The sequence below is a fragment of the Cebus imitator genome, unplaced genomic scaffold, assembly GCF_001604975.1.
Source record: "Cebus imitator isolate Cc_AM_T3 unplaced genomic scaffold, Cebus_imitator-1.0 Scaffold311, whole genome shotgun sequence".
Lineage (NCBI taxonomy): Eukaryota > Metazoa > Chordata > Mammalia > Primates > Cebidae > Cebus > Cebus imitator.
The window spans coordinates 71,946-98,904 of NW_016107626.1; the positions used below are offsets into that span (position 1 = coordinate 71,946).

Genomic DNA, 26,959 nt, shown 5'->3' on the forward strand with positions numbered 1-26,959 from the left:
TTTAGGAAGTATATAGGTACTTACATTACTGAGACCACTTGAACATATCCTTTTAAACGATACCTTTTAAAAAATCTATGGTTATGTAACATCTGTGCCCAGGGGATTTAAGCAGAAGCCTTTTAGATTTCTTTTAAAAAGACAGACCTTACTTATAATCAGCCCCTTGATTTTTTTGGCTTTCATATACTTTTGAAATCTTAGGAAGTGTCCATCCTAATTCCTTATAGCTGCTCTTTCTGTGGCTCTACTAGGCCTGCAAGATGCTGAATTAACTTATTAATTAAATCACTGACATCATTTGGGGGTTCCTTCTGCCCACTGCCCCCAACATGGGAATTTTTAAATGACTGGCTCCAGAAAGGCCCAAAGATGGTGAAGGTGAATTAATATTTCAGGTGACCACTAGATGGTGAGACAGTATAAGGCAGAAAACAGATGGCATGTCTGTGTAAAAACGAGAGAGATGGCCAGGGCCAGCCAACGTGAGGAAGGGTGCCCTTTGCTTTTACCGCCACCTCCCACCCCAGGACAGAGCTTGGATTCAAATAGGCCCCAAAGTTTAGCAAGAACAGCTTTTTACTTTTATGCTGTGAATTCTCCTAGTTAACTATGTGCTAGGATTTTAGGGGCATTTTCGGGGGCTCAGTCTAACAGAGGGGTCCTCTTAGTGGCTCCATTGACATTTTGTCATGGGGGGCTGTCCTATGCACTGTAGGATGTGTAGCAGCATCCCTGACCCCTACATACCAGTAACTCTCTCTCTCTCTCTCTCTCTCTCTCTCTCTCTCTCTCACACACACACACACACACACACACACACACACACACACACAAACTGTTTCTAGTCATTGCCAAATGTCACCCCTCATTGACAACTACTGCCCTAACATCAGTATCAAATTCTGGGGAAAGTTCCAGATCATACATATTGTAACTTGCATAACTTAAAGTTACCTATATCTTCAGAGAAAAGTTTGCCCACTGCAGTTATTTCTTTTTTTTTTGAGATAGAGTTTCACTCTTGTCACCCAGGCTGGATCTCAGCTCACTGCAACCTCCACCTCCTGGGTTCAAGCAATTCTCCTGCCTCAGCCTTCAGAGTAGCTGGGATTACAGGTGCCCACCACCATGCCCAGCTAATTTTTGTGTTTTTAGTAGAGACGGGGTTTCACCATGTTGGCCAGGCTGGTCTCGAACTCCTGACCTCAGCCTCGGCCTCCCAAAATGATCCACCTACCTCGGCCTCCCAAAGTGCTGGGATTGCAGGTGTGAGCCACCATGCCCAGCCTGCAGTTACTATCAACCAGTCAGAAATGTTCATACTGACTTTGGTGACCTGTATTCTTGGGTAGAAGTAATTTGTAGAAATCTCAGAGAAGAAAGTGAACCACATGATCCTAACTAGAATAGAAAAGGGAATTCTTTCAGGGAAGTAAACAATGAGCTGACTTTGAGTAACCAAGTCAGTCCCATAGCTGGGCCAAATTAGTGTTTAAATAGCCTTTACCCTTAAATGATCACATCTCCCACTTAGGGGTTCTTAAGGATGCCTTTTCCTGTAGCAGGCTAGGAATTCTCTCCCTGTCCGGTGCACACTCAATTGAAGAGAAGGTTGCCAAGACATGAAGGACCCATCTGTCAGATGGCTGCTGACAATGTATCAGCTCTAGGGTGGCAGGGGCCCCACTTCATATGTGTTCCCCCAAAACAGTAGCTGAGCCTTTAACTGATCATGTGTACACACCAGCAGCCAGTGTGTGGGCCCCGTTGCTGGGTCTCCATAAGGTCTCCCTAGTCCCAGGCCCATAAAGAACCACCCTGCTGCATGGAAGTGTATAACCTTTAGCCACTGATCTTCCAAGCCAGGAAGTTAGATTGCAAGAGAGAGGGGCACTTCTCTGAATGACCGTACTAAGAAAGAGCATAAGATCTCTTAGGAATAAAACATAGCTAAGCCAACAGAAGTAGCAACACAAGACATTTCCTGCTCAAGAGGCTTGCACCTGCTCTTTGATAAAATGGACACCCCCTTCTCCATCCTAGGGCAGACTCTTAAAACTGTTATTTCTTGGAATAATCATAGCAGGACTAAGTTGTGATCTTAGTTTTAAACAGTGGTCTAAGCCCCTAACTTGCATGTGACCGGCCTCTCTCCCAAGTAACCATTATGGAAGGTGACTTTATAAGCTCTTTGTTATATTTTGACTGTGACACATTTATATTTTTGGCCCCATTTGGTCTTTCTGTAGAGTTTTGAGATGTTACAGATTCATCAGGGATCTAATTTTTCCAAACAAAGGAGGTTTTCTTTTTCTTTTTTTAAGGGAGTTTGGAATTTGTGACCCTGAGTTCATTGCAAAGGCCAGAAAAATAAATAAATAAAGACAATGATGACTCTTCACTCCAGACTTGCACATGTATTTCAACACTTTAGCTTTCACCGTTAGGATTTCTTTAGGGGAAGACATAGAAATATATTGGTAGTTTGATAAATTATATATCAGATATGTAAAATTTAAAATATCATTTGAAATCAAAACTTGTCTGAAGACTAGCTTTTTATGTTACAAGTTCAGCTAAGCAAAATGCCCCCTAACTATAAAACCTTCTTACTGCAGAATCCTAGAAATTACCCAAGGCAGGCTTTTTGAATGTTGATTTTGACATTTTGCCTGGGGAAGTTTAACATCTTTCCAAGTAAATGCTTAGAAGACTCAGGGCAGAACCCAAAAATAAATGCCAGACGTTAGGGGAAAATTTTTTTTAAGTTGGATTGCCGAAAAAACTTCTAGCTATTTATAATTAAGCGTTTTCAGCTGCTAAAAGGGAAACACATTAGATCATTTTGTTTTGCAAAACAAATGACTAGGGCGCGTTTTAGGATGGACACTCCCAAGAGGGTTCCCCTTTCTGAGTGAGAGTCTGGAAATGTTGCTGATGCGATCCAGCCATTCTGGAGCTCTCTTACGAAATCGCGCATCCTAGGGCAGTTTGGTGTTTGTGAGCTTACGGTGTTTACTCCTTGCTCTCTTCTATGGTAGGTCTGATCTAATGGAGTTGGCCATGGGCAGAGGACCCCCAGCTCTTTGGGGGGGTCCTGGGATACTACAAACAGCACTGGATTAGAAGTTGGGGGTTCTCATTCCTGGGATCTTGGTTCATTCTAGTACTTTATTCTAGGATTTCATGAATTTACCAAGTTGACATCCAGAAAAGGCTAAAGTTTGATTCTTGAAAGTATTGACAAGGCTTCATTTGGGGATGATTCTGCCAAGTATTCCTGGGGTCCTGCCATGGTCAGGAGAGCACTTTAAATTTGATGGCTTGTCAAGGAGGAAGCAGAGGGTATCTCTGTGTTCAGCTTTATGTATGAAGAAGTAAAGACCCAAGATGGGGACAGGACAGGGACAGCTTGAGAAAGGAGGCTTGAGATAGAGACTTGGACTCAGGTGCCAGGGATGAGTCCAAAATGCTTGCAGGCATCTCAGCCTCAGACTTAAGCTAACAGTTAGTGGATAGTGGACACCTCTCTTGTTTCATTTCTTTCCCTTTTTTTTTTTTTTTTTTTTTTTTGAGATGGAGTCTTGCTCTGTCACCCAGGCTGGAGTGAAGTGGCATGGGCTTGGCAATATCCACCTCCCAGGTTCAAGCAATTCTCCTGCCTCAGCCTCCCGAGTAGCTGGGATTACAGGCATGCACCACCACTCCCAGCTAATTTTTATCCTTTTAGTAGAGACAGGGTTTCCTTATGTTAGCCAGGCTGGTCTTGAACTCCTGACTTCAGGTGATCCACCCACCTTGGCATCCCAAAATGCTGGGATTACAGGCATGAGCCATAGTGCCCAGACTCTTTTTTTTCCTACCCTTCTGGCTCTACAGTCTTGATTCCCCAGAGTTAGGGTTTGATTTCAGATGTTAAGGCAGGCTCAAAGTGGGGCACCTGCCCTGCCAGAAAAAGGTGAGGGATGGGGTCAGAAGGAAGGAAGACCATGAGGGCTGCCTTAGTTGGAGAACGGGGGCTCATCTCTCATTTTTCTCAGAAGTTTCGCAATGCAGAGCAGAAATCAGCCTCCTGAGGAATTCTTGAATTTCTTTCTCACCTTCTCTCTCCTTTTTTTTTTTCTTTCTCTCTCTCTCTGTCTTCTGAGAATTTTTTTAAAAATAGTGTTGTTATTTTGCAGGGGCTTTCTGAGCAGGAACTACCTTTTTTTGGCGGAAAACAAATGAGAACACGAGTTATTCAGGGCTGGGAAGTGGAGACAGTGAAAGCAAGGCTGCTCAGAACCGGCTGGCAGATGGCGCTCGGCCTTTGCTATTGACAGCCTGGTTTCAAAAATTCCCTTTTGTGCTGGCGCCTAAGACAGAACCCGCATCCCCCTCTCTAAAGCCTCTTTCCTAGGGACACAGCCCCCGCCCCTAAGGCTGAGGAATGCTTTTAAAAGTTTTCAGTTGAGCAGTTGACATCTAAGGACAAATTCCGGCCACTTTTAACTAGTGGGTCTGTGGAGCTTAGCCAAGGCAGGAAAGCACACTATCAGGAAACCTCCAGATTCACAGCCTTGGTGCCCCAGTGTCCTGGGAACTGGTCCTGGGCTCTTGGACAAATCTCTTTATGTTCTGGTCCTAGTTTTCCTAAACTGAATAAACAGAAGGGATGTCTTTCTCACTTTAAAATGTCTTTAATTCTCCTATAAAGTTTAAATAGACGAGGTATGCCAACACCCTATCCCACACACACTTTTTAAAATGTCTGTTCCAAAATGGCAGAGTGTATAGGAAATCAAATGGCAGGGTCCTCTGTTGTCCTTTGGTAAATAATTAATACTTTCTGGGTCCCCATCACCGGGAGAATCTTTGTGGGAGCAGAGTTTTGTGGTAAACTCTTTCAAGGGCTAGAAAAGAGGTTCATAGGTAAGCAGAGGTCCAGTTTCCACCAGGGAAATCCAAGGGACCTTCCTGGAGGAGTTAGCATTTAAAATAATATGGGAAGATACAGGGAGATGGAGCAGAATTTGAGCTGCATGGATTTTTTACAAAGAAGGCACTTGCTAGAGATAAATCATTATTTTTCCATTCAGGCAAGCATCATTGGGTTTTTCAGGACCTCTGAAACCTCAGGGCTAGCTTTCAGTTTGTCCCCTCCTCAACCCCTCTTTAATTCTCAGTGCTTCACACTGACAGTGCACCGGGGCATTCTCATCAGCGAAGGCATCTTCTCTAAGCATGGGGCCCCCACTGTCCATCTGAGGCTCAGTGCTGCCTTGGGGCAGGCCGCTTCTGGCTTCTTTAGGCCTCCTTTCCACTGGAGGGGAAGCTGGGTCTAATGGTGTCTGGGCCAAATTCCTTGGTTCCAAGAACAGGTGCCATTGCCATTCCCTTTCATTCTGCCCCCCGACACCCCACCCAGCAGCTGGAAAATGATGAGGTCGTCTATTTGAGAAGGGCCACTTACCTACCCTCCGTACCCGTTCATATGCACACTCTGTCTCCCCTCACTCTTAACATTGTAAAGTGAAAGAAACTGAATACAAAAGATTGATTTAACATAAATGTCCCCCCCACCCCCCTATTTAAAAATTTGTCTCTTTGATAACTTTCCTACATTATTCTCTTATGCCCATATTCTTCTGGGGAGTCTTTAAAGCGTTTCTTGCAGTTTCTCCTTCTCACAGTTCCTGACTTCTAGCCCCGAGTGTTGGCTGAGGGCAGGTGACCCTGAGGCAGGTGACCCTCAGTGTTGGCTGAGGGCAGGTGGGGAGCAGAGGTGACCAGGGCAGGTGTCTGCCTCTTTCCAACTTTTCCTGGGCTACTGGAGCTCCTCCCCACCAGAGGTCAGCAGAGAGCTCAGAATGGCTGGGTCTGCACTCAGAAAGTGGGCTCTTGGAATTCTCTAGATGAAATGTAGGATGCGCAAAGGGAAAGAAGCCCCACGGTTCCAGGGTGTTTGGGTTGAGATTCTCATCCTGTCTTGGGACCTGGGGACCTTACTTTTAACACCAATCCAGCTCTTCAGTGCTTTCCTCGGGGTAGGGGTTTTGGTCTGTTTATTTGGTGGCTTTCTTGGCCAGTCTTCTCCCCGCGCCAGATGCACAAATCCCTCCCTTAGAGGGAAGCACCCCCTCTTAGAACTCCCCATTCTGGGGCCCAAATGCCCACTTTCACTTCCCACAGGACACGGAACCCACATCCCACACTTGGCCTGGTGCCTTTTCTTCTAGAAGTTGTATTTATTGTTAAAATGACATCATAATATTACAGGAAACCCCTCTCCTGCCCTCACTCTGCTGTGATCATATTGATCCTTACCCCCCTCTGCTCTTTACTCAGATGCACGGATAGTCTTAGGGCATTAACCACGGCATGCAGTTTCCTATTAACTCCACGAACACACACTAACAGCCAGCTTCCTGAGAGCTCTTCCCGGGTTCCCCACCGTCCTCCCCAGTTCTGTCACTCGTTCAGTCCTTTTCCTAGCCGGGGAAGAGCAGGGAAAGAATCTAGGTTCCTCCCTTTGTTTTTCCTTCTCTGATCTTTTGAAATCCCAAGGTCCTTGTGAACAACTCAGAAGTTAAAAGCAGTTCCCTTGGCCAGTTGTTTATTGTTGAGAGAGAGAGACACAGAGAAGTGAAGGTGCAAATGGAAGGAAAGAAGTAAATAGAAATTAAATTTAAAAAATTGAAAGGAAGCGGTGGCTCACACCTGTAATCCCAGCACTTTGGGAGGCCGAGGCAGGCAGATCACCTGAAGTGGGGAGTTCAAGACCAGCCTGACCAACATGGAGAAACCCCGTCTCTACTAAAAATACAAAATTAGCTGGGCGTGGTGGCGCATGCCTGTAATCCCAGCTACTTGGGAGGCTGAGGCAGGAGAATCGCTTGAATTCAGGAGGTGGAGGTTGCAGTGAGCTGAGTTCGCACCATTGCACTCTAGCCTGGGCGACAACAGCGAAACTCCATATCAAAAAAAAAAAAAAATTGAAAGGGAGAGAGAGGAGGAAAAAAGAGGGAAAGGAAAGAGAAATAAGGAAGAAGGGAGAGAGGAGGGAGAGAGGGTGAAAAGAAAAGAAAAGCGTGCCTTTGCCAAGTTTAGCTCTAAGCACCAAATAGGGTCCTTGCCCTCTAGGAACTTCTAGTCCAGAACAGAAGAGAGGGTCAGGTTGCAAGTGATTATCCTCCTACCAGACAGGGAGTGGAGCACTGCTGAGGAGGGTGTGGCCAGCACAGCTGAGGGGCCAGGAGCAGGGGGAGGAGAGGCAGCCTCACAGTCCAGGCTGGGGCATCCTCTCCTCCGCATCCCACTGCCCCATGAGGTCCCTTGTTGGTTCAAGTGTCAACCAGAAGAGCTGGAACAGAGGCCTGTCCTGTGTGCCAAGACAGGGCCACCACCACCCTCCAAGCTCTGACCACTGCCCTCTCACCTCTTATTGCTTTCCCAAATGTTTATCTCCTGATTCTAAAATGATGGTCCGTTTTTTGTTTTATTTAAGTTAGGAATACCTTGCCTGTAACACAGCCTCATTTTCCAAGTGCTTTCACGAGCTTTATCCCACTAAGTGGTTTTGTTTTGTTTTAGGAAGCCTGGCACGCAGAGAACCTTCTAGTTCTTAAAAAAATAATAATAATAATGAATTTTAAAATTGATAATTATCCAGAACAAAACAAAGCAAACCCTAAAGTGAGAAGTGAGCATCTTATACGTTAAGTATACATCTCTAATGTTGGGGAAACCTTTGAATTTTATAATTGGTGTCCTCGAGAATTGGGTGCTAGCCAGACCCACTATAGGCATTGTTTCATTTTTTTCTTTTTCCTTCCTTCCTCCCTTCCTTCCTTTCTTCCTTCCCTCCCACTCCCCACTTTGAAAAACAAGTTTTATTCTCTTGGGGTATGTTCATTAGAGACGGAAGACAATTCTGTTCAGTAAGGAAGGGCGAGGGGAAGAGAAAAGGGGGGAATTCAGCAGGAAGAGACCAGGGGCAAGGTCGATTGCTCTGTACGGTCTGTACGGGGGTGAGGGTAGGGGGCAGAGAGAGAACATCACAGCCAGATGCAAAATCACAAGAGCAGACCTTCAGCTTCCTGGCATTGGTGGGGAAAACATTCCGTTAGCTCCTTCCTATGTCCTGGGCTTTATTCATCAGCTCAAGAGAAAAAAATGAAATCAAAATTTCATCCTAATTTGTTGTGGTTGGACCCCATTCTCCCACGTTTTGGCATCTTGTGAAGCACACCCGCAGAGGCGGAGCCACTTCCCGGGCTGACCCGCCTCTCCTTTCTTTCTCAAGGTGTTCGCCTACTTCCACCAGGAGGAGTTCAGACTCTCCCCAAGCGCCAAGAGTTAGAAATGTGTTGCTAATTGATTTGAGCTGAATTTGTGTTGCTTTGAGACTTAGCAAAATGGCTGATTAGGGGCTGGTGTTGGGGAAAAGAATTCCTGATCTAATTGCTAAGGAAAGGAACTCATTCACAAATATGTTTTAAAAATGGGCCTTCTGTGACATTTTGGAGTTGCCAGGGAGTTAGGGGTCATGGTGGATCTTCAGGAAGAAAGAAATGTTGTTGGGAAATGTTTAATGGAAATTTAGCGTAAAATGGCATGCCTGATTTAAGAACATAGTTAAATTTATCCTGGTTCCAAGTGAAAACAGTTGTCACAAATTAATTTTTCAAATTTTCGACTATTGCAGGTCTGAGGTTTGCCCATGTGTAGGTCATGTCCAACTTGACAAAAGTGTGGAATACCACCCAGTCCTTGGGGCATGGGAACTAGCACATACACCCATTTTTTTCTCACTGCTAAGTTATTTCCTAATTTTTTGGTTAACTTGTAGGTTGAAATAGCCTTACTCCTCTTTGTCTAGTAGCATCTCTAAGCTCGCAGTAGCCACTCGCGTACCTGCCACGTCCCTTAGAAGGATGAATCCTTGCCAGGTCAGTGAGTTTGCCTCAGTTCAGGCATTTTCACTTCTTCATTCATCTATTCAATATATATATGTATTGAGTGCCAAATATGTGCCCTTCCCGGTGGGGAAGACAAAGGTGTGAGACATTGCTACTCCCTTGATGGAATCGAAACAAACCCAGGAATTTAGCAAGAGTGGGCAGTCTCTGCTAAGTGATTACACAGGGAATACATAAGACAAGATGGAGATTGTCAACCAGAAGACTTCAACAGCCTGCTAAGAGTCTTCCAGCCCAGCTGAGCACACCAAATCAGAGCTTACTTAAAAGTGTCATCAGTGCTGATAATCAAACTGCAGAAAGCCAGAAGGATCTTCTGGGGTCAAAACAAACAACATTTGACAGGCACGGCCATTCAGATTTTCATCCCACTTGGAGGCTGAACATTTCTGCACAAACAGCACTGATTGAACCGTTTCTAGTCATGGGTAGACCTCCCTGTTGAAAACTCGTCAGTCATGCGACTGAAGGAGGCCTTTCTCCAGGAGGCGTAGCCCAGAGGGTTACCGGTCATGCTGAGGAGTCCGGCTTGCTTCCAGGAGGGGCTGCAGAGGCCTGGCCCAGGAGTGGTGCTGAGAACCACCTTTTACCAAATTCCTTTTTTCATTGATCTCTCTCTGGAGCCAAACTATGCCTTCCAGGATCTTTCAAGACTAAAATTCTCTTAGGAGAATGGGCCCAATGTCTCCCACCTAACCTTAGAAATCTTCTATGTCTAGGATTAGTGCTTTGAGAGTAAGACGGGAAAGTGCAGTTTGCAGCCAGGTCCTGACGTACTGTAGAGTGCTATTACCTGAGTGTTTTCATCCTCCATCATCTTAGTTAGCTCTTGGGCTGGCCCCCATCTTGGCTCTAGTCTTCCATCTTCCCTCCTGGCCTGCCCTCTCTCTTAGCTCCGGTCCTCCATCTCAGACCCTGGGCTTCAGGTCTCTTTTGTTCCCTAATGCAGACAGAGATATTATATATTCAAAGTCTATAATAAATCCCCAGCCATTGTGGAAAGAAAAACACATTTTAATCTCCAGAATTTTATTTCCAACTTTCCTTTCATAAATACTTTTCAATTATCTACTCATTGCCCTTGAAATAATATGTCTTCTTGATAGGTCTCTGTAACTATCAGCACGTGATAGTGACCTTTATGTTTTTTTGAAAATATGAGTGCATAACACAGATTGCTAGCTATTTTTTATGTTAAAAATATGACAAGGGAAGGTTTTTTTGTGTGGATGACTGAACTGAAAGAACTCTCAGATAAATTTTGTTCCATAGTGAATATGATTGAGATTTATAGAATTATTAAGTTGTGGCTTCTTAAAACTTGCCACTGAAACAGGAATGCCTGAATTTTGCATTCTGGGTGATCTCGGATGAGCACATGGCAAATCTGAGAAGCCATTTGGCCCCAGGCCTCCTTACCTCCCTGCAGGTGGCTGTGTTCTCTTCAGTTAATCCCATTAGCTGGCAAAGGCTTATGGGGCTACTCTTAGGGACATTTGCATTTTAATAAAGAGCTCTATGAGGCCCAAAAGGCCTGAGAGTCCCATTTTTAATAGTGGGGTTCTTAAGAGTAGCATTCTAACAAAAGGCATTGGGGGGAACCAGAGAGGGTTTTTGGGCAGTCACCCCCTCCCCCGTCTTGTTCCAGTCCCATAACCTGTTATTCTCAAGCCAAGTCTATGTCTGCCTAGCAGCCCCCAAAGCAATGAATTGACTTTCTTTCACTGTGACCCCAGGACACGCAGACCCCTCACCCCAGATCTCCAAGTAGCAGCATAGTGCTTGCTTAGTGTTGTTCCGCCTGGCAGCAGGGTGCCGTCCACCCCATTCAGTGGCACAGTCAGGTTCAGATCGCGGCCTTTGGGGTGCCTGACTCATCCAGCTCTGGTCGATAATGACAAGCCCCATGTTTTTCTCCAGCGTCCACGGCTATGACACATAGAACAGTCAGGAAATAAAAGAGGCTTGAGTACTACACGGTTGCTTTGCTTTCTTTAAAAAAGAAATATAATGTGGGGGGTGCTTGGGGAAGAAGCAAGGAAGCAGAAGTCCAGGCCAGCAAGTAAGCCAGCAGCAAAACAACCTTGTTGTTTGTATGTTACATAAACAGCCCCCCCCCAAAACTGTCCTGCAGTTTATAGCCTTAGGAAAAACTGGGGCTTAGTGGCACTTGGGTTGATTTCACACCTTAGCTTAGAGTTACTCAGAGGTGTATTAACAGCTAATGATTCCATTGAGGGCGGCCCAGATTGCCATCTTGACTTGCCAGATATTAGCAATACCCTGATAGAAACCCAAAAGCCTGCCAATTAAGTTCCCCAGTGTAACTTAAAAGGGGCCTTTCCGAGATGTATGATCTTTAGGAAAAGGAAATTAAGCTAATTTTGAAAGCCCCTGACACTCGAGTTTCCTTATAATGTAAGTAGGTGGTGGCTGGGATGAATATTATGAGTGCCTCCCATAATGTGTATTTGAATAGATGTCATGGATTCTGATGGCAGAGTTCAAAGTCACTCAGAAGTGTCGGTTTCTTTCAGAAAGTTCTATGATGGCTAACAGGATTAGAATGACATTGTCACAAAATGATAGGAGACATTAAAAAGACCCCTACACTATGCAGTGTTCACAACACACAGGAAGTACCCCCCCCCCCGCCCCGTATGACTCAGTAACACTCAGCTAGGAGGAGAGCACTGAATTATGCCTGTAAGTTACAGGTTTATTTCGAACACACAAACACGTAGGCCAACAGTGACAGTCAACATGCAGGCATGCTTTCCCTCAGAGCATGAGAGGCATTTGGATTTTATCTTCCCAGGTGCAGAACCTCTGCACTTCCTTCTAAATAGCTTCCTCCTGACCCTTAGCTAAGTCAACAGGGAGAATTGCCTCCAAGTTTTGCTACATTGTGTACCCTGACAGTGACTTGTAATTAGGAGACCTTGCATGGATCTAAAGCCCAGAAGTAGTCTCTGCCACTGTTCCTCCTGATGAAAACAGCCTCACCAGCACCTTGCTGCAGACAGAGGCCAGCTCAAAACATTGATTTTCTCCCCACCCTCCCAAGGTTAGGCTTCTCCTTAGAACTCGCTGCTTTAAGTTAAAATTTCCATCACCAAAGGGCCTGATTTCAGGCAGAGAAAGGACCACTTTAGCAAATGAGAGAAGTGAAGAGGAGTGGAGAAGGAGGGTCATTTCAACCAGCAAAACTCAGCTGTGCCATTTTCCCTGACAGCACTTTAATTATGATGAAAGAACATGATTTTTTTTTTTTTTTAAAGAGGAGGCTCTTGGTTGGGGAAAAGGAGGGGGCCTCTGAAAGAAGAGATCTGAGTTGTCAAGGTATGGAGTGCAAAGTGGCTGTCACCACCAAATGACGATGCACTTGGAGAGGGGGAGAGAAGCCCCTCCCTGAGCCTGTGCACCACCGGCCCATTCTGTGGCGCCCAGGACTAGTCAGCCAGCGGCAAGTGGTAAATAGGATAGTCCAAAGGGTAAGACAGCCACCTGCTAGGTGCCAGCTTCCCCCTTTCCCTCTGTGAGATCTTAACCCTGGGGCTGGTCCTCCTCCTTGTGCTGTGCTCCACCGGCTTTGAAAGCCTTGGAGGGGTTTCAAGTGGTCACATACCTTATTGTTGTAAAGGATGTTTTTCTTTAAAGTCAGGTGCTAAGTCAGGTGTGAGGTTGAAATGAACACTTAAGAACCATTGAACATAGCATTGGAAGCGAGATAAAGGGACAGAGCCCAGCAAGCCTGGGATTGATGTTCTGAGGGGCGGAGACCAACTGTGTTTTAGAATGGGGAAGGAGTTGAAGCACAGTCAGCTCAAGCAAGGATGAGGGAATGGCGTGATCACCGACTTCCCACCTCCCAGCTTGGCCTGGAATCCCTGCTCTGATCTGAGGCATGGGGTCCACAGGAGTCCCCTACTGTGTTGTTGCTACAGTGCCCCAAAGTGGACCAAAGATTCTGGGCTGGTAGTGTTTAGAAAGAGATAAAAGTGAATTCCAGACTCCCACAGCTGGAAAAAACCTCTCCCCCTGGGAATGGGAAGTAACAAAATGTGTCTGGGTTAGCTGTGGAGTCCCTAGAGATGAAGGGAGGAGAAAGGAAGAAAAAAAAAAAACAGGCATAGAAAGTGCATTATTTTGTACTTGCTTTCACCTCCCTCCTTAATTTTAGGGCCCTTTCGTGACATGCAACAGGAAGTGCAGGCTGCGTTGACAGCCTCTGGTGCAGACTTATGCAGAGCACAAGAGATGGTGTGAGCCTGCTCATCTGGGCTGCTTTTGTGTAACTGAATTACACAGTATCTATGTTAGAAGTAATGTCGCACAAGAAAGCCCGGTGGCCTTGAACTAAATACTGAGGGGCCCTGGGCCCCAGCCCCAGGAGGCCCACTATGCGTCAACTTCCCTGAACAGTTTGTGATTTTCTGTTCTTATTCCCCTCACTAAATTGCCATACTCCTAGAGACGCTTCTAATTTGATGGTTATTAACAGGCAGCTGATAATGAAACAGCAAGGACTCTGGGCTTTGCAGTAGGTAAATTATGGACATTTACAAGTTAAACAAATTTATTTCTTACATTTAGCAAGAGGTTTAACAAGCCAAGTGCAACATCTGCAGAATCTTATGGGAGGAGGCAGTGTTCTTGAAATTGTGAGGCAGTACTGCAGAGACAGAGATACCTCTTTTCTCTAGAACAACGGCAATCTCCCTACCAGAGCCAACTGGAAATACAGATTTGCTCCTGTATCCATGCGTGGTGATTCTGCCTGCCACTGAGATGGAGGAACAGTGATCTTGCTGATTTTAATGGACTCATTTAGGGGAAAACACTTGACAAATATGTGAAAATGCATTTTCCTCCTTTTCCTCCTGGAAAGCAACATTAGAGTCCAGCAGTTCTGTCTGGAAGGAGAGAGATGCAGGAGCAGCATCCTGGCATACGAGTGGCTGGCTGCTTAGCGGTTTTATTTTAGAAAGTGTTTTAATTCAGAGAGGAGAAAGAAACAAAACAAATCAGATACAGAGGTTTGCTGAGCCTGGAAGTCAAAAGAAGCCCACTTTAGGAGAGTGCATTTTCAGTGTCAGAATAAGTAAAGTATTTGAGGATTTTTTTTTTTCTCTTCTTAAAAATAAATAGGCACGGCAGGGCGCAGTGGCTCACGCCTGTAATCTCAGCATTTTGAGAGGCTGAGGTGGGTAGATCACCTGGGGTCAGGAGTTCTAGACCAGCCTGGCCAACATGACGAAACCCGTCTCTACTAAAAATACAAAAAGTAGCTGGGCATAGTGGTACGTGCTTATAATCCCAGCTACTCAGAAGGCTGAGGCAGGAGAATCACTTGAACCTGGGAGGCAGAGGTTGCAGTGAGCTGAGATTGCACCACTGTATTCCAGCCTGGGCAACAAGAGTGAAGCTCCATCTCAGAAAATAAATAAAAAAATAAATAGAGACTTTTGGAAAAGAAAAATATTCAGGCTTTTGAGAAACACAGTGAGATGATCAGTTAATGTGGGGTGCTGGTGATTGTGATGTCGGAAGAATTGGTCTCATTTTTCATGTCACAATTAATATTGTCTGAGATTAGATGGCGTCTTAATTTAGACCATTTACATTTTACAGAGCTCTGAAAAGAAATGCTCCAAGCCACTTTCTGGCAGCAACAAAGCCAAATAAATGCGAATAATATAACCTTAACAAGATCCATTCTTTCACTTTGTAGCTTTGCTCTGGTCAATTTTGAGTCATTTAGCACAATCTAAAAATTCACATTTTTCATTGTTAGAAATATGTAATGCTTCCTGCTATTCACTGCCTACAAATTTCCTACTCTGATGACCTTTTTGACTTGGGTTTTTGTCTTCTTGACACCAAAGCATCCAATCAATTTGGTCAAAAGTTCAATCGTGAAAAAGCCTCTGGATGTTTTGTCTACCAGCAACCAGTTTGCCTGAATATTTGAGAGGATCAGCTCAGCCAACCACCTGTCCCAATGTCACCCCAACACAGTCCAAATGCACTCAGAGGGGTGCAGAAGGAAGGGTACACACAGACAAGGTGTGGGGGTCTTGCTTTCTCTGCTGCAGCCATCTGAAATTGACTGCAGAGGACGGGGGAAATTAAGCAGCAGGCTAGTCCTTCTAGGCAGATGTGGAGGGAGAACAGTGTGGAAAGAAATCTTTATGGCTAGATTCTCAGCAACATCACTGTCAGAGTCTGGTGCCTGCAGCCATCTTAGAATTTAGAGGAAGCTGAAACTACCTGACTGCATTTTGTCTTAGGTTACAAGCAGCTCAATCCAGCCAGCAAAAAATAAGGGTGAGAAGCATTTTGCTTTTATAGAAAAAGAAAAAGTGTCCATGATTCTCAAAAAAAAAAAAAGCTGACCCTCCCCAACCCAATCCTTTTATTTCAAAGTCACCAAAACTGTGACTAGATTCTCTCCATCTCTCTCTCTCTCTCTCTTTCTCTCTCTCTCTCTCTCTCGTGTGCATAGCCAATTTAGACTCTCTTGGCTGGAATTTTTCCTGATCTCTCAATGCAGTAAAAAGCCAGGCAGATGGGGGAGGAAGGGGACAAGGAAAGGCAGGAGAAGGGGCAATGGGTCCTTGGCACATCTTCCTTCGTAGTGCAGTCTTACAGTCCATTTCTATTTGCAAATAGCTCAGCCCAAAAGAAAGTATTGATATGACCCCCAGATGCTGTTCCTAATCCATCTTACTTATTTTCCCTCTGGGGTGCAGTCAGGGCAGAACTCAGATATGATCAGACCTTCAAAGCCCAGCCTTGATCCTTTATTTTTCATGTTACAGTCACAGACCTTGAAAATGTGTTTTCAGCAGTTTACCACATACCGAGAATTTCAGAAAACAAAAGGTCAAGAATTGATGACTTAGATTTATTAGTAGCCCCATTAAGCAGACCTCAGAATTCTAATGATGGGTCTCTGCTAGACAAATCAATGTCATGTTTCTAAAGGGACAAGAGTGACAGCTAGGTGATTTCACAGAATTATCAGATATTGGGAGGAAAGTTAAGCAGGGGTTCAATTACTATCAATTACAATGATGTTTTTGTTTGTTTCCCTGGAGTTTTCATGCTGCTAGTAGTGGTGGTTTTTTTTTTTTTTTTTTCTTGCATTTGCAGATTTGCTGTTTCGCTTTACATGTTTTAGAAATTATCCGTCTATTTTTTTCTCTCAAAATCTCTTCTACCTTTGGCATCGATTGTAGAAATTAAATGTTTGCTGTGAGTTCTATCATTTAGTCATAGTCTTAAAAAAAAAAGTTCTCTTCTCTGCCTCTCTGCTTCCCCCCAGCCAATAAATCTAGTGAATACATCGTTATGCCAAATTGTGGAAAACACATTTAACACATTTAAGAATGTGTAAGGTAAATGAAAGTACCTAAAATTAAAATATTAAGTCAATTTAGGGATTATACTAGTCAACATTTTGGTTTTGTATTCATTCATTGAACTAACTAACTCATGGTATCTTGTTAAAATGATGCACCTAAAATAATTATTTAATTAAAAGAAAACTAAGGAACTTAACTTTTCAGGCTGAGGATGAAATTAATCCTGTTCTTGATCGCTTCCCAGAGGCATGGGTTAAATAACATGAGTATGAATTTAGGGTCATTTAGGCTTTTCTAGACTTTGAGATGCCTCCAACTGTTATGAGTATAAGGAGTAGTCCTTAACTTGGAGATCAGATGTCTCTGGGTCTCAATTAAGTTTCATATCCATTTCCTTTGTATGGTTCAGCTATTTGGCACCATCTTGGCAGAAGATAGGGATCCAGGGCCTTTGCTGTCAGTGGAATGGACTGAGGAAAGCCTTCTCCTCATTGATCAGTCTTGGCTTGGCAAAACATAGCCTCCTTCCTTTCCTCTCCAGACCAGGACACCACATGGAGATGGTGCAGTTTGCTTGGGCTGGTCTTGGACATTTCAGAGTTCCCCTCTTACTGCATGCTGACATCACCCCACAGCTCCCCATGTGCCTTTCCTCGCTGCTACCAAGTGCTCTTGAAAATCAACCACCTTCCTGGGGGACTGCTGCTTTCTCACCCCAGGTTAGACCCATGGACCCAATGAAAGTGTTCTCAGGGGCTCCCATACCCCAGGGTAATCACACCTTCTATAACTGAAGGGCTAGTTTTCCAGAGTTTTTATTGCTTCATGTTAGGTCACTGCAAGCTAGGGATAAAAATAGGTGTAATTAGCATGTTACAGATCAGACTCTGCACTTGTAGCTTTGTGCCACTTCCTCTAATAATACCAATTTTGGTGACACGTTTCCTAGAATCCTGGACTTTCTTCAATCCCTAAAATCCTCCAAGAGCTGAATTGTAGGACAGACCTGTTTGCTTTAGAACCTAGAAAGGTTTGGTCCCAACTAGGTTGTCTCTTTCCTCTACCTTTCCAGACATTTCAGGTCCATCTCCATTTTCTTGTTTTTATGATCAGGGAGAAATGGCTCCGTTTTCCCCTAAGGCTGACATTTTTGTTGAAGGCTGAGCACACATGTCTTCTGTGCTTGTGGCAAAAGGCCCTTTCCTGGCTGGCTCCAGAATCCTCACCAGTTAATTGGGAAAAAATTTGAGTTAGGCATCACAATTTCAGCCGAGCTGGGCACACAATGAGTACACCTGTTACTCGAGCCAGTGTCCAAAATTCAACCCCATGGATCACAGCTGTAGCATTATTTCAGCATGAGCAATTCAGTATTTAATGTTCCTTAGAAAAAAATAAATCATTCCAAGCTGCTACTGTTCACCTATTAACCCTTTCGGGATTTCATGGTGTCGGGGGTGGAGGTGGGGAGTAATCTGTAATTTGCTTGGCTAACAGAGATAATACCCGCTTCCCAAGTCTGTCTTTTAAAAGGCCATTTCTTACATAATGGAGAACAGGGGCTATAAAAACAATATCCTCTTGATCTGCGGCAGCCACTGCCTTCCACATTGAGAGGCTAGATTTTCTTCTTTCATTTCATCTATATTTTTACCTGCACAGTACACGTACTGCTTCCTACGGTTGGCAGCTTCCACTTCTTTCCTCTTTCCACGGTAGCTTAAATTATCCTGTCATCATCAGCAAATCTTAATTTACAATTAAGTGCTGGAAAAAAAAATGTTTATCATTAATCAGACCTTCTCATTTTAGGTAAATGGCCCCCAAGAGCAACACACATTTTTAATCTGTCCTGCCGATAGCTGAGCCCTGCCGTCATTTGGGTCTTAATAAATGAATTGGCCATCTGCAATTAATCTGCATAGTACAAATCATTGGAAGGCCAAGCCTGTCTGCCTTCTGAAAGAAACTGGCTATATTTAGTTTTTAAAGCAAGTCTGCTTTGTGTTCTTTGTAAAGTCAGCGACATTCTTTCAGTTTTTTCGGTGTAATTAGCACGAAACGAGCCGTAATCTGAGAAGGTAGTAGAGACTTAGGCAACCAAAAAACATGAATGTTCAAGAAAGCGGGCAGAGGCAGCCTTCCCAGTATTGGGCGGCATGCAGAGACCCTGGGACGTGGCTGTGGGTAGAGCTGAGGTCTGTAGCTCATAAAAAAATCTCCTTTTCATCTGATCCCCAGACTAGCTGCAAATGCTTGACGCTTGGGCTGAATGATTTTCCCCTCCTTATAACTTCCAGTGGTCGGCAAAGACCTTAGAAAGACAGTGTCATCTGGGCTCTGCTGATGTTGAGGGGCTCCTGACAGGCCAGGGAGAGTTCTGTGCACACTGCCAAGCCCTCAATAAACTGCTGAGTGGGAGAGTAGAGGGCACAGCCCTGAGCTCCCTGGCAAACACTTAATTTCAACCAACTGGAAGCTAAATGGAAATCAAACAGAGGAAGGCTGGGGTGGCTGTGGGGAGGAGAATTGGAGCCAGTGTGAAAGGAGGGTGCACCCCTCCTTGTTAGGGGCCATGCAGCCTGGGCCCCGATTAGTTCCCCCCTCAAAATAAAAGACAGGGAAATAGGTGGAGCTAAGCGATAATTACACATTTTTCAATTTCAACTTAAACATGTGTGGGCAAACACAAAACGATGAAAAGGTATCACATTTCTAGATGAATTAAATGTGTGACTAATTATGCCACGTTAATTGCTTAATTCCTGGTTTACTAACAGCAGATGGAAGTGGGACTGGAGAGGGGGTTTCAGCTCTGAAGGCAAATGACACCCGAGGTCCAGTCTGCATCTGTTTCCCAAATTGAGGCTAGCCACTCACAGCAAGGCTGTTTGAAAATGATCACCTACATTTGCTTGGCAGGTAGATAAAATAGAATCCGAAGATGTAAAACTCTTATTTAGCAGTTGTTTCATTTGTATATGTCCACAAAGCAGCATTTAACTAAAAGAAATGAATTGCTAATTCATCCAGTGTTTTTGACTGTCTACACTCTAATTGTATGGAGCTAAATTTAAAGAAGTGAATACCATGAGGGGGAAAAAAAAACCCTAAAATCTTTAAAAATAAGAGCAATGACAGAGCTTCTCTTATCTAAGGATATTTTATTAGGACTTCAGACCTCTCTCTTGGTCTCAGCATCACATCTCCAGGTGCACCAACTGGCTCTTATTTTTTCTGTTGTCATTTTTTAGTAAGATGTTGGATCAAAGTGTCATTTAAATAAGGCACCTTGTAAATAAGCATGAAAGTGAGCTGGTCCGTGTCTATTTTTAACTAGTCTCCCTACATTATTCTCCATCCTGGATGAGTTTCCATTTTCAAGGCCAAGTTAAAGGTTCTAAGCAACAGGTTTTCCCATTACCTTAGTCCTCATGAAAATTTTTCCCCAAGGGAAGTGAAGGATATTTTCAGTTTAGGAAAATTGACTTTCCTGCTGTAGAGCGGTAAAACTCTTAATTTTAAAAAAAAATCCAATTAAGGGCTCCATTAAGTGGGTCCATTGATCTGTTGGTGTTGATGTACCTCACAGAGAATGGGGCATCCTCAGTCTTCTCCTGGATTTGACTTTGAGTTTTGGAATTAATTGTTGACGCTGCTGCCTGTGTTCTGCTGATGGCTCTGCCTTTTGGTTCCACTAGTGAGTTTGTTTTCCACTTCCTGTTGATATCCAAGTTGTTTGTCCACCTAGAATCTTCAAGGAAGGGTAACATGTGCATCATATCATTTAGATTCCTAAAAGGAAGAAAGTAATACATATCATGTCTTTTTGTTAATGTTTCCCTTCTTAAAGTAGATGGTGGCTTTATTAAAAGTCCATTCCTGCCCACTCTGGGGTTCATGGGGATGTGGTGAAAAAGACACTGATGGCCTTGGGAATTGGGCGTCTGTCCACGGAGACCAGGATGCCTCTCTCACAGATGGTGCCTGCCCATCAGAGAGTCAGGAAAGATCAAGAAGGGCTGCAAAATGTCCCGGTTGCCCTCATATTTGTTTTAAGTAGATGTTTGAACAGCATCTCAAAGCCACTGGCTCAAGAATTTGGGTCCAAACACACTGGCCAATGTATTTCCACATTCTGTTTGAATTAGAGTATGTTTTGAATTAAAAATGGATCATTTTAAAGTTAGTTGATGGATATTAAATGGGAAAATGTCATATGGCCATGTAGTTAATTCTTCAGTAATAGACTTCAAGTCTTCTGAAATGAAGTTTTATATCACGTTTAGTTTTGAATACAAGTTTAGGGTTACTTTGTGGTTTGAGTTACTAGCTAGTGAATATGACAAGAAAAAAATGCCCTAATCACTACATTCAATTTTTAAGAACTTTTATGGTCAAAAGTAATAGAGTCTTCTTACTTGGGACTAGGAAATCCTTTTTACAATTTCTGCTTTCATCATCTACATGGCATAGGCTTTGACATTGATTTGCAATGGCAGTTTCAGTCATTCTAGCTAATTAAAGTGCTGAATGTGCTTTGAACACAGGAAACACTGTGGAAGTGCTAAATACTATTATTAAAACCTTACAGCTAAAGTTTCTGTTTCAGTGGAAACCTATTTATTGTTTCCTAGGCTATTAAAATAATATTATAATTATATTTGCCCTGGGCTCTTGAGAAACAACTTAAAATGACCCCAACCAATGAAGGGCCAAAGACAATATTCTTGTCCAAAAACTGAGTGACATCATTAAGGAGAGCAATGTTTTCAAGATTCTAAGCCGTAGTAAGTCCACTGCTTTGAAAAGCAGAGAAGGCGTTCTCACTGAGAAAAGAGGATACCCAGGGGCCAAAGATCACAAACTGCCTTTATCGCCACAAAGTTGACAAGACCACAGAATTCAAACCCTGGTGGGGGATGTTGTCCATTGTTGTCAGCTATGGAACATTGGAAAGAAATGTTTCGAGGCCATTTCTCTGTGTAGTGCGTGACACCATCTGTTTAACCAAACTGTTTTGTTAGGTGACCTAGTGTTTTAGGTTAGGGATGTGTTATGATCTCAACTGGCTGGCTTGGGCAGGAAGCAAGTCTCCTGAGCCAGAGATCTGTGATCTCCTGGGGCATTTTATACCCAAGACATTCTGTCCTTTGTCCCTCCCTGAAAGCTGAAGTTTCCGTAACTCCCTTCTCTTCCTGAGCCAGTCAAGGGGCCCCTTCCACTGGAAAGCTCTTGTCTGGACTGTGCCAAGAATTATGCTAATAGACTGCCCTACTTTCAAAGCATAAACTAGGTACTTAAAACAGTAACGATCAATTAAAATAAATTACTAATTCATATGAAAAGGTCACACATGGTAGCCTCCAAATCTGAAAGACTTAAAAAAAAAAAAAATCACAACTTTTAGGGCCTGGAGAGGTCAAATTTCAGGCCAAAAGCTCAGTAAAATCTCTTCCTCCAATTTGTGTGGAGTGAAAACAGAGAGCCTAGCAGACCACAAACCAGCTTGTTTCAAAGCTCTGGGTGTCATTTGCTTACCTGTAAACCCATCATTCCACCTGCTGTCATTTATTTACAAAGTAAATGCTTTATTTATCCATCAGTAGCCATAATAAGATATATATGAAACCTATACTTAAAAATTTTTTGTTTTCAAGAATAGCCTCATAGATTGAGACCTGAAAGAAGTAAAGCCTGATCTTGCATTACACATTCTAGGACCGTGGTCCGGATTGTGCCTTGCCTAGAACAATTGTTAGTATATGACATGGGGTAGTTTCACTCCTTTTAAAGTTCAGGTGTGATATTTATCTAAAAGGGGAAGGTGGTAATAGAGCTTAGAGATTTCCAAATAAGGAGACTCTTTATTATATACATTGTATAACTGTGTAGCTCCTGGCATAAGTATCAAGGTCCTATTTGTTACTATTTACCTGGTACTCTTAAAGACAATGTATCTGTGCTTTGCAACTTTAGAAGCAGAAAGGAAGATGCTTTTGAACAAAGGAGCATAACAAAAATTTCTGGCCTGTTCTTCTCTCTTACAAGTCTTTAACAATTTTTTTAAATGACAATCACATTCAGCCAGGAAGTTCTAATTTAATATCTAAAGATATAGCACCTGTGCCGTGTCATCAAGCAGTTCTAACTTAGGTGGTGGATGATAGGGAGCCCCACTATCTCTATCACTGGCAGCCTTGGAATCATCGATCCTGAGACCTTAACTGCCGAATTTTTCTATGAGCACATTTAGGTGTATCCACACAATATTTTTATCCATCTTTGGTTAGGTGAAAAGCATCAAGCTAGGACAGTAGTTCCTTTGAGCATTTTCAAAAGAAGGTGTATTTTTGTGTGGAACAGAGGCCATGATCAGGAGTGTGACAAAGACCTGGCTTAAGCTGGGCAAAAACTTTTCAGCCAAGTTCAAGAAAATCAGGGGTCTGCAGTGGCCCAGGGCAGGGTGGCCTGCAGGTTATGAGGGTCTGGTGTCTAGGCTGTGCTTCCTGTTCTTAATTCCAAGTGTTCTTTGCTGACTTTGAATCGTCCTCTGTTGTCCTTTCAGATACATAAAAAAGAGGCCTTGTATAATGGGGATAGCGGTGTACCCGGTATACCGGAAGGGGCCAAGAAAAATAACACGTGGCGTCTTCATCTGTCACACCTTTTCTTACTCGAAGTGGAGCAAACTGGGGAAAAGGGGGGAATTTCAGTCATCCTGTTGGCTAACAGTGTCTTTTTATTTTCAAAGCTAACTTAAAACGATACAGCTGTTTGCTCAAGGCCTCTGGAAGTATCAGTCGCCCCATAGCCCTGGGGACTGTTAGAAGTGTTTCCATTTATAGGTAGACTTTTCTTTTTTCTCCTTCTTCACCCAAACAGCTTAAGTTCCATGGACTGTGTTAAGAAGTCAAAGAAAAAATGGGAAGACAGTTTGTGGACTTTGCATAACTGGGCTTTCCGGGATGTAGGCCTGTGTCCCATCCAAGGCACTACTCCCATCTTAGCCCGATTACCTAGCCGCCTCGGCTCACCTGGGCACATGGTGGGCCGCGGAACCCACATGCACCAAACATTTATTGAATGAATGAACTGCATCCCAGCAGACAACAAGGTGGCAGCAAATGACCTAACCAAGGTCCCAGGAAAGGCGGGCTGGAGTCCAGTGGTTGAAAACTTAGTATCCCTGCTCCTAATCTTGTACTCTGCTGCATCCTAGTGTGGGGCGGGACACTTGAAAGTTTTGAAATAACCTTCAAACAAGTTCACGTTCCGTAAACTACTTTTCTCTCTGTTCCAGAGTCCCCAGGGCGCCCAGGCCAGGCCGCCAACTCTCCCACCTGGGAGGACGCCTCGTGGACCGACTCCACTGCCCCGGCCACCGCTCCTCCGCTCCCAAGACACCGGCGGGCCTGCTGCTTCGGGCAGGGCTAGCTTTGCAATCCCAACGCACTTTTCTCGTCCGAAGATCCGAAAGAAACCCAGTGCGGGCGTCGCAAACAATTGGAATTCGGCTCTCCGACACCTAGACACCTATCTCGGCGGGCGCGCGCCGCTGGGAGGGCGGGGTGGGTGGCTGGAGGTAAGGAGGCGCACAGCAGGGGTAAGCGCCGCCGTCGCACACTTTGCACGCCGCCCAGGGCTACACCACTCACCGAAAATTGGGAGGCAGGTCTGGGAGGCGGGGTTGAGCGCCCATCGTCTTGGGCGCGCCCGTGCCCCCCGCCAGCGCGCCCCCGGCGCCCCCGGCCCACACTCGCGCTGTCCCCACAACGGCCCGCACCCCCAGGGTGCGCGGCGGCCCATTCGGGCGCGTCCCCGGTGGGCCGATTTTTCACGCTTCCCCTTCGGTTTATAGGGGCCGCTGCTATGGGTCGGTCCTCTGAAGAGGCTGGGGCGTCATCGGGGCCGGTTAGAAGCGCTGCTCCCCGGCGGGGACACTCAGTCGCGTCGGCACCGCGGAGCGGGCTGCGTCAGGTGGCTGGCCGGCGCGGCTCTCCCTTGCTCTCTGGCTCCGGGCTGCGGCGCCGCGGCTGGAGCGAGCCCCTGTCCCGGCGCGGGGCGGCAGCGGGCGGCCGGCAGGCAGGCGCTGCCTTGCGTGTGAGTGCACCTCACTCACATGTAAGTCGGGGAGCGCCGGGGCCTCCCGCGGAAGTCCGAGTCGCCCGGCGCGGGCAAGAGCCACTGGAGCCGGGACAGGGCAGGGGCGCCCGGGCGCCGCTGTCCTGCCCCGCGCCTCCGGGCACCCCCCAATTCTCTCTCTTTTCTCTTCTTTTCTCTTCTCCATTGGCGTGCCCAAGAGCCAAACCAAGGAGCGCCTGAGGGTAACAGCAGACTCGTGCCATCCGCGCGCCTTTGCACTTTTCTTTTTGAGTTGACATTTCTTGGTGCTTTTTGGTTTCTCGCTGTTGTTGGGTGCTTTTTGGTTTCTTCTCGCCCCTTTTTCTTTGCTCATCGTTTTTGGCGCTAACTCTTAGGCAGCCAGCCCAGCAGCCCGAAGCCCGGGCAGCCGCGCTCCGCGGCCCCGGAACAGCGCGGCGAGGACCGCAGCGGAGCCCCCCGACACGGGGCGCACAGGGGCCGGGCAGCCCGAGGCCGGGGGTAAGCAGGGCGCCCGGGCCAGGCGCGAGCCGAGCTCCCCGAGGTGGCCGGGTCACCATGCTGAAGATGGCCATGAAGCTCAAAGCCCGGGCGGCGGAGAGCGAGAAGAAGACGGCCGCGGCGGCTGCCGAGGTGGCTGCCGAAGCTGCGGCGGCGGCTGCGGCGTTGGCCGAACCGAGAGAGCCGCTCGCGCCGCGGAAGAGCGGAGACCCAGAGAAGCCCGCGAAGAACCCCAAGAACCTGGCGCGCGAGGCGCCCCCCGAGAAGTTCCTGACCGACAAGGAGCGCAGGAAGCTCGAGAAGAAGCTGCTGGAGCAGAGGCGCAAGGAGGAGAAGAAGAGGGAGAAGGAGAGGAAGAAGGTGGAGAAGATGCTGAAGAAGAAGAAGAAGAAGGTGCCAGAAGCCCAGGAGGAGGCCCGAGACCCCGAGGCCGCCGCCGCCGCGGCCGCCGCCGCCGACGACGAGGGCGCCGAGGAGGGCGCCGCCGGGGGCGCCGAGGAGGGCGGCGCCGCCGGGGGCACGAGTAGGGCCTGGGCCGAGTGGGACACGGACTCGGGCGACGAGGACGACGCCTACTACGCGGCACCGCGCGTGGGGGGCGTCGTGTGGCGGCCCGGGCCGCTCAAGGCCGGCGCGCTAAGCGCCCACCTGCCCCTCGTGGTGTTCCTGGTGTTCTCCGTGCGCAGCCCCTCGTGGGTGCTCAACTTCCTGCTGCAGAAGCGCACGGAGCAGGGCCGCGGCTGCGGCTTCGTGTTCGGGGCGACCTGCTGCTTCCGAGTGTTCCTGGGCTGCGCCTTCTTCTCCTACTTGGGCGGCCGCGCCAAGCGCAGAGGCCGCGGGCGCTCCGGGGCCAGCGGTGCCTTCGGCTCGGGCCATGGCGCCCGGCGCCGGGGGCGCGAGGAGCGGCTCATCTAGTCAGCCCCCCCACCCCGCCACCGCCACCAGACACCACCATCGCTGTGTAGTGTGGATTTTTATTCGTGTTCGTGTTTGTGTGTGGACACATTTTCCTTTTCGGTTGCTCTGTCCTTTGATTCGTGCTCGCCTCGCTTTTTCCACACTCCTGCTCTCTGGCTCTCTGTGTCTCTCTCTCTTTCGAAAATTTTCCTAAGTCCGGGCGCGCGCTCCCTCCCCTTCCGCCCACCCCGGCCCCTCGGCGGCGCCCGCGGGAGGGGGAGGAGGCCTCGGGGGCGCCGGGCGACGCGGCCCGGGAGGTGGAGCGTTGGCGTCGTGCGAGGGGTCGTCACTGGCGCGGAGACGCCCCCTCTCCCCCCTCGGCCCGGCCCGGCTGCGGCCCGAGCCTGGGGGGTGGGGGGCGTCTCCCCGGCCTGTCCCGTCCCCGGCCGGGCGCGGGCGGAGGGACCCCCTCCCCGGGCTCCCGGGGGGCTGCCTCCCTCCGCCGGCTCCCGCCCTCCCTGCCGCCGCCGCCGCCGCGGCCGCTCCTCGGCCCTCCTCCTCCTCCTCCTCCTCCTTCCACCCCCCTCGCCGCCGCCGCCTCCTCCTCCCCCCGCCTCCCCCCGCCCGCCGCGGCGCTTTTGGCTCGGGGTGGCGGCGGGGGCCCGGGCCGAGGCAATAAGAGCGGCGGCGGCGGCAGCGGCGGCAGCAGCTCCCGCAGCTCCTGCTCTGGTCCGCCTCGGCCCGGCGGCGGCCATCAGCCCCCTCGGCCTCGGCTCGAGGGGCGGGGAGCTGCGCGCGCCCCTCGGTCCGACCGACACCACCCTCCCCTTCGCGCCCGTCCGCGCGCCCCGCGGCCCGCGGCCCGCGCCCCGTAGTCCGCCCCGCGCGCTCCTCGCCGAGGAGCCGAGTCCGCGCCCGGCCCCCCGCCGGGCGCTGCCCCGGCCCGGCCGCCCGCGCCCGCCGCCGCCGCCATGGGCTGCCTCGGGAACAGTAAGACCAAGGACCAGCGCAACGAGGATCAGGCGCAGTGTGAGGCCAACAAAAAGATCGAGAAGCAGCTGCAGAAGGACAAGCAGGTCTACCGGGCCACGCACCGCCTGCTGCTGCTGGGTAAGGGCGGGCGGG

At 47.2% G+C, this 26,959-nt stretch overlaps 2 protein-coding genes across 11 annotated transcripts in view; both read left to right on the forward strand.

Moving 5' to 3' along the window:
• LOC108285920 (neuroendocrine secretory protein 55) overlaps window positions 1-26,959 on the forward strand; it is a 63,227-nt gene that overhangs the window by 24,357 nt on the left and 11,911 nt on the right. The window lies entirely within an intron of this gene.
• Window positions 1-26,959, forward strand: part of GNAS (GNAS complex locus) — a 56,572-nt gene that overhangs the window by 10,287 nt on the left and 19,326 nt on the right. For 4 of the 9 annotated variants that reach the window (XM_017503412.2, XM_017503413.2, XM_017503414.2 and 1 more), the window contains exon 1: window positions 26,465-26,944. The exons of 4 other annotated variants lie outside the window; for them this stretch is intronic. In XM_017503412.2, the coding sequence (XP_017358901.1) occupies window positions 26,806-26,944 (139 nt within the window). In that variant the 5' untranslated portion in view covers window positions 26,465-26,805. Of the gene's footprint in view, window positions 1-24,199; window positions 24,458-26,464; window positions 26,945-26,959 lie in introns of those variants that run through there. One more of the 9 variants, XM_017503423.1, reaches the window with a different exon arrangement.